The sequence below is a fragment of the Colobus angolensis genome, unplaced genomic scaffold (genome assembly GCF_000951035.1).
Source record: "Colobus angolensis palliatus isolate OR3802 unplaced genomic scaffold, Cang.pa_1.0 Scaffold47, whole genome shotgun sequence".
In the NCBI taxonomy this organism is placed as follows: Eukaryota; Metazoa; Chordata; class Mammalia; order Primates; family Cercopithecidae; genus Colobus; species Colobus angolensis.
Genome location: NW_012118154.1, coordinates 737,107 through 743,388, shown reverse-complemented (window position 1 = coordinate 743,388; position 6,282 = coordinate 737,107). Strand labels below are relative to the sequence as shown.

At 56.3% G+C, this 6,282-nt stretch overlaps 2 protein-coding genes across 4 annotated transcripts in view; one reads left to right on the top strand and one right to left on the bottom strand.

The window, feature by feature from the left end:
- SLC25A11 (solute carrier family 25 (mitochondrial carrier; oxoglutarate carrier), member 11) lies at nt 1–2,644 on the top strand. Of its 3 annotated transcripts, none has more exons than XM_011958375.1 (8): nt 1–126; nt 731–883; nt 968–1,174; nt 1,351–1,441; nt 1,524–1,614; nt 1,700–1,799; nt 1,880–1,931; nt 2,057–2,644. In XM_011958375.1, the coding sequence occupies exons 1-8, from the start codon at nt 32–34 to the stop codon at nt 2,210–2,212; spliced, it is 945 nt and encodes a 314-aa protein (XP_011813765.1). In that variant the 5' UTR covers nt 1–31; the 3' UTR covers nt 2,213–2,644. The 3 variants fall into 3 exon arrangements, with proteins under 3 accessions (XP_011813765.1, XP_011813767.1, XP_011813766.1); XM_011958376.1 differs by having other exon boundaries at nt 32–93; XM_011958377.1 differs by lacking the exon at nt 731–883.
- A 2,295-nt stretch (nt 2,645–4,939) lies between these two features.
- GP1BA (glycoprotein Ib (platelet), alpha polypeptide) overlaps nt 4,940–6,282 on the bottom strand; it is a 3,029-nt gene continuing 1,686 nt past the window's right edge. Inside the window, exon 3 of the mRNA XM_011958373.1 lies at nt 4,940–6,241. Coding sequence (XP_011813763.1) covers nt 5,392–6,241 — 850 coding nt within the window. The 3' untranslated portion in view covers nt 4,940–5,391. The remainder of the gene's footprint in view (nt 6,242–6,282) is intronic.

The following is a 6,282-nucleotide window of genomic DNA, read 5'->3' as shown; positions in this document are numbered from 1 at the left end:
GGGACCCGGAGCCGAGGGCCATTGAGTGGCGATGGCGGCGACGGCGAGTGCCGGGGCCGGCGGGATGGACGGGAAGCCCCGTACCTCCCCTAAGTCCGTCAAGTTCCTGTTTGGGGGCCTGGCCGGGTAAGCTCAGGCCCCAGGGATGGGAAAAGAGGAGGAAGGGACGGGTGCAAGGAACTGGGCCCGGTTCATCTCTGGGTCTGTTGCAGTGAACTGTGCCGGCACGGGGTCAGCGTGATCTCCAGCGTATTGCGAGTTCCCCAGTGGGCTGCTAGGGCCCCATTGCAAGGCCCGTTCTGGACTGCATGCGGGGTCGTTGCACAACCCCCGCCGGGCCACCTGAGTTTCCCAGCGCATTGCTAAGCTTGGCCGGGCTACAGGGGGTTCCAGGCCATTAAATGGCTCCTGGAGGACTACCTGGAGTCCTAAATCTTGGACGCCCCTTCGTCCCCTCCCTGTGTCGGACTGCGTGCAGCCCCAGGTCACTGCTTGACTGTCATGAAGCTACTTGGAGCACTTTCATTGCATGGCCCCCACTGGACAACTAGACTTTTCAGACCCGTTGCACTCGGTGTACATGTAGACTCTTACACACGTGCTCACCAGCATCCTGATTCTTGAATCGCATGGCAGGCCCTGACCTTTGAAACCTCTTGCTGCCAGGCTCCAGTGGGCACTGGTAGATGTGGAATGCCTGGCCCTTCACTCCACCTCTGTCTTCCCCCAGGATGGGAGCTACGGTTTTTGTCCAGCCCCTGGACCTTGTGAAGAACCGGATGCAGCTGAGCGGGGAAGGGGCCAAGACTCGAGAGTACAAAACCAGCTTCCATGCCCTCACCAGTATCCTGAAGGCAGAAGGCCTGAGGGGCATTTACACCGGGTATTGGGGCCTCAGGATGGAGGGTAGGCTGTGGGTTGGTAGCTCCAGACCTTGGCCTGATATGCTGACCCCTCTGCTCCTCAGGCTGTCAGCTGGCCTGCTGCGCCAGGCCACCTATACCACTACCCGCCTTGGCATCTATACCGTGCTGTTTGAGCGCCTGACTGGGGCTGATGGTACTCCCCCTGGCTTTCTGCTGAAGGCTGTGATTGGCATGACCGCAGGTGCCACTGGTGCCTTTGTGGGAACACCAGCAGAAGTGGCTCTTATCCGCATGACTGCGGATGGCCGGTGAGTTCCAAGTCTGAGCCTAACCCCAGCCCCATTCCCTGGAATCTAGAATGAAAGGACCACTTTTCTATCCCAGATCTAGAGCAGAACATTTACCTGTTCTGGCCTTCCTTTCTTTGCATCTGTGGGCCCCTGTGGGCTATCCTGATCTTGACCTCTTCCTGCCTTCCCATCAGGCTTCCACCTGACCAGCGCCGTGGCTACAAAAATGTGTTTAATGCCCTGATTCGGATTACCCGGGAAGAGGGAGTCCTCACACTGTGGCGGGTGAGTGGAGGGGCTGGAGACTTGGGGGCTGTGAAGTCCGGTTTTAGGGGTTTCTGACTCCTGCCCGCTCCCCTCCCTCCAGGGCTGCATCCCTACCATGGCTCGGGCGGTCGTCGTCAATGCTGCCCAGCTGGCCTCCTACTCCCAATCCAAGCAGTTCTTGCTGGACTCAGGTGAGACCCAGAGCTGGGCCCTTAGCTCCCAGCTTGGCCTGAGCCACCTCTGAGCTGACTGCCACCCCCACCTCACCTCCCCCAGGCTACTTCTCTGACAACATCTTGTGCCACTTCTGCGCCAGCATGATAAGCGGTCTTGTCACCACTGCTGCCTCCATGCCTGTGGATATTGCCAAGACCCGGTGAGTGTGCAGTCTGGTCCTGGAGGTGGGTGGGGAAGGTGTCCTTTCGGTCTCTCATGCCCCTGCCTCCTCCCCTTCAGAATCCAGAACATGCGGATGATTGATGGGAAGCCGGAATATAAGAACGGACTGGTGAGGAAGCCATTCTGGGAGACTGGGTGGGGTGTCAGATCCCCTGGGAAAGGTGTGAAGGCAGCTGGGTAAGGGGGATGGGGCCCTAGAGTCCTAGCCCCAGCGCCCTGCTTGTCTGTGTCTAGGATGTCCTGTTCAAGGTTGTCCGCTACGAGGGCTTCTTCAGCCTGTGGAAAGGCTTCACACCTTACTATGCCCGCCTGGGCCCCCACACCGTCCTCACCTTCATCTTCTTGGAGCAGATGAACAAGGCCTACAAGCGTCTCTTCCTCAGTGGCTGAAGCGGCCAGGGGCTCCCACTTGCCTGCTGCGTCTATGGCCACTGCGCCCTGGGGACCTGGGCTCTGCTTCCCTGGACCCCTCTATTTATTTCCCTTCCACAGTGTGGTTTCTTCCTCTGCGGTAAAGGACTTGGTCTGTTCTACCCCCTGCTCCAGCTTGCCCTGCTCTTCCTGATCCTGTGATTTCTCTGTCCCTGGCTATTCTTGCAGGGAGCTGGAAAACTTCCTGAGGATTTCTGGCCTCCCCCTGGGTTTTAGTTTCAGGGCACACAGGACAGCAGAAGATCCCCCTTCTCAGTGGGGAAACCAAGGCAGAACTGAGGGGACAGGGAGGAGCAGAAGCCATCAAGATGGTCAGAGGACCTACAGAGGGAGATGTGGCCCTTCCTCCCCCTCACTGAGGACTTAATAAATCGGATTGATGACACCAGCCCCAAATCTGGAGAGTCTGGGGGGTGGCTAGGAGAGGGGAGGAGACTGGACAAAGAAGCTGGTGCCCCTGGAGAATAGGAACTGGAGTTTTTAAGAAAAATGGTTAAAGAAAGAGCAGCCGCTGGTTTTATGCAAATGCTGTATAAATCTGTCATGCCACAGCAGCTGACAGGGCTAGAAAAACTCAAATCCCAGGCCCGGTGTGTTTCCTCCAGCCACTTGCCCAAGAATGCCACAGACGCACAGATCATTTCACATAATCCCCAGGAAAAGCCCCTCGGTCTGATGACTGTTTCTGCAGCCTAAAGAGGGAGGAAATAAAGAGACTCAGAGAGGAAGTCAGACCATTGTGGGCTGGAGGCAGTGCGCGTGCAGGGCCTGGGCTTAAGTGGGTGGGCACTGGAAGCTTGAGGAAAGGGGGATGCTGGCCAGAGACCTGATCTGGGTCCTTGGCTGGGGAGAGTAAGAACCTTATCCGTTTCTTTAGAAGATGTGTGGTTCCCAAGCCAGCCCTCAAGGAGCCTTAAAACCTCTTGGGGTCATAAAAGAGCTTGGGAAGGTCAAACTGAGGAGTGCTGGCCAGGCTAGGGGACAGGCAGGCAGCAGGTGGGAGCTGTCCCTTTGGCAGAGCCTCATCAGCAGAAGAGGTGGAGCTCAGCATCGTGGCACCCCTGCTGCTGCCTCCGTGTACACTCTGTCCTGGGCCTTAGTGGCTATTGTGAGACACTTGAAGCCTAGACCTTGTGCTTAAGGAGTTTCCAGTCCAGAAGGCAAGATTATACCGGAGCAGTTGGGAAACTGAGTGTAGCAATAGTGTTGCAGGGTAACCTGGAAAGCACCTGACCTCACCTGGGAGAAGTGATTTGCACACTGAGTGGTTATACTGGCTGGGGAGGGGGCAAGGACAGCACACCTGGCTGGACTAAGGGCAAAGGCCTAGAGTAAAACACTGTCAGGGAGCAGGTGATCTATAGGCCTGTGATAGTTGGAGCACAGGCTGTGATCTGCCTTGAGATGAAGCTGGACTGTCAGATGGGGACAGTGCGTGGCACTCCCTGACTGCCAAGCTCAGGAGTTGGTCCTCCACCTGGGGAGAGATGCAGTCAGACTTTCAGGTTTGGGCGATCTTCCGGGACCATCTGGAGGGGGATGGGGGTCTCCATGGTCCCATTCTGTGGGCCCCAAGTCCCGGATTGGGCTGGAGACAAGGCAGGAGAGGAAGCCACACCAGTGTGTTTAGGGAATGGCAGGATTTATGAGAAAAATGGGGTTCCGTTTGCCTGTGTCCCCACCTGAGAGCAGGAAACCCAAGACTCTTCAGTCACACTCACCAAATGGTGCATGCTGCAAGGCCCACCCCTTGCTGTCCTGCTGACCTGGGCAGTGAGAGCTACACTTCTGAGACTGCAGGTGCAAAGCAGGCACCCACCTTTGCCCCTAGTACTGCAGGCTGCTGCCAGGTGAGTGTCAGCAGTTGTCGTTAAACTCCAGGAAGATGACAATTTTTGAGCTGGATCTGATGCCTAGGGTGGCCTGGTGGGTGGCCAGCCCTGGAGGAGAGAAGGAGGCACCCCAGGCAGGGGAAGTGCAGGCTATAACTGAAGGTCTATTGGATAAGTTGTGACCACTGTAGGGGCAGTTGGAGCCTTGTGAATTATCATGACAGGTGCCCCAGGTACTCTTCACCAAAAGAAACCAAGTTCTTTTGAGACAGGCTCTCACTCTGTCACCCAGGCTGGAGTACAGTGGCACAGTCAGGGCTCACTGCAGCCTCCATCTCCCAGGCTCAGGTGATCCTCCCTCCTCAGCCACCCAGGTACCTGGGACCACAGGCACACACCACCACACCTGGCTGACACTTTGTATTTTTTGTGGCGATCAGGTTTTGCCATGTTGCCAAGCCTGGTGTCAAACTCCTGGGCCCAAGCAACCCACCCGCCTCAGCCTTCCAGAGTGTGGAATTACAGGTGTGAGCCCCTGCACCCGGCCAGAAGGCATTTTTTTTTTTTTTTTTTTTTTAGATGGAGCCTTACTCTGTTACCCAGGCTGGAGTTCAGTGGCACAGTCTTGGCTCTCTGCGTCTTCCACCTCCCAGGTTCAAGTGATTCTTCTGCCCCAGCCTCCCGAGTAGCTGGGATTAAAGGTGTGCACCACCATGCCTGGCTAATTTTTGTATTTTTAGTAGAGACAGGATTTCACCATGTTTGCCAGGCTGGTCTCGAACTCCTGACCTCTGGCAATCCACCCACCTTGGCCTCCCAAAGTGTTGGGATTACAGGCATGAGCCATCACTCCCAAACCTAAAATTATTTTTTATTATACAGATAATATACAATAGTAGTGGAAAACTAGAAAATGCTAAACAGGGAAAAAGAAAATAAAACCACCCATATTTGTAACATCCAGACACAATGAGTGCTCACATCCTGATAAATCACTTTCCAGATTTTCTTCTGTGCATAGATGCACGTGGTATTCTGCCAAAATGATTCACCGCGAGGTCTGGCAGCGCCCGATGCAGCATCGGGAGCTTTGTCCTGTGACCCACCCAACTCCATATCATTACCCCTTCTGCTTTGCTGGGACTGAAGTTGTGTGCCTGTGGTGTGAAGAGAGGGCTTCTGATACAGAAAAAGGAATTAAGACCCCTCCCCCATGACTCTGTGTTCCTCATCCCCCCAACCCCCAACTAGATTCCATAGAAGAGCCCATAGGCTCTTCTCTCAAGGTCCACAAGCCTCCCACCCTCAGAGGCTGTGGCCAGAGTACCTAATGCTCACTGTGCCCAGCAGGTCCTGACCACGACCCTGACTCAGAGCTGAGGGCCTCCTTCCTGCCACTAGAGGCCCCACACGGCCATTAGGCCGTACCCACAGGAAGAGGCTGGAGCGGAAAGTGGGGAGTGAGCCTCGAAGGAAGAGAAGCCAGGCCCGGGGCACCGTCACTTGCCGTCCCCTCTGCAGCTCCAGATGTGTGGTTTGTGTGGCTGTGGCCAGAGGAGCACCTTGGCCAGAGTCCAGGGCCTGTGGTTTCACATGCCTGACCCAGGTCAGCAGCAGGATAAGGACCACAGAGGCAAAGAGCAGCCAGAGGAGACCCAAGACATAGAAGCCCAGGGGGAGGAGGCAGCAAAAGCCGGAGTGGAGAAAAGGGTCATTTCTATAGCTCTCGAAATGCCCTTGGAGCACCCCACGGAGCTTTGGTTGCTGATCAAATTCAGGGATGGTTTTTTTGGTGGATTCTAAGAGTGATACGGGTTTTGTGGTAGTCAAAAATATGACACTTTTTGGAGTGATCAGGCTTGTGGCAGACTCCGGGATGGTCAGGCTTGTGGTGGACTCCGGGATGGTCGGGCTTGAGCCCAGCTCTGGGGTGGTCTGAGTTGGAGTGGGCTCTGGGGTGGTCTGAGTTGGACTGGGCTCTGGGGTGGTCGGGCTTGGGGTGGGCTCCAGGATGGTTGGGCTTGGGGAGGGCTCTGAAGTGGTCTGACTTGGAGGGGGCTCTGGGGTGGTCGGGCTTGGGGTGGGCTCCGGGGTGGCTGGGCTTGGGGTAGGCTCCGGGGTGGTTGGGCTTGGGGTGGGCTCCAGGGTGGTTGGGCTTGGGGTGGGCTCCGGGGTGGTTGGGCTTGGGGTGGGCTC

Coding starts and splice junctions, on each gene's coding strand:
- SLC25A11 (XM_011958375.1), top strand. CDS start 32: ATGGCGGCGACGGCGAGTGCCGGGGCCGGCGGGATGGACGGGAAGCCC. Junction 1,175..1,350: donor CGCATGACTGCGGATGGCCG/GTGAGTTCCAAG, acceptor CCTTCCCATCAG/GCTTCCACCTGACCAGCGCC. Junction 1,615..1,699: donor GCAGTTCTTGCTGGACTCAG/GTGAGACCCAGA, acceptor CACCTCCCCCAG/GCTACTTCTCTGACAACATC.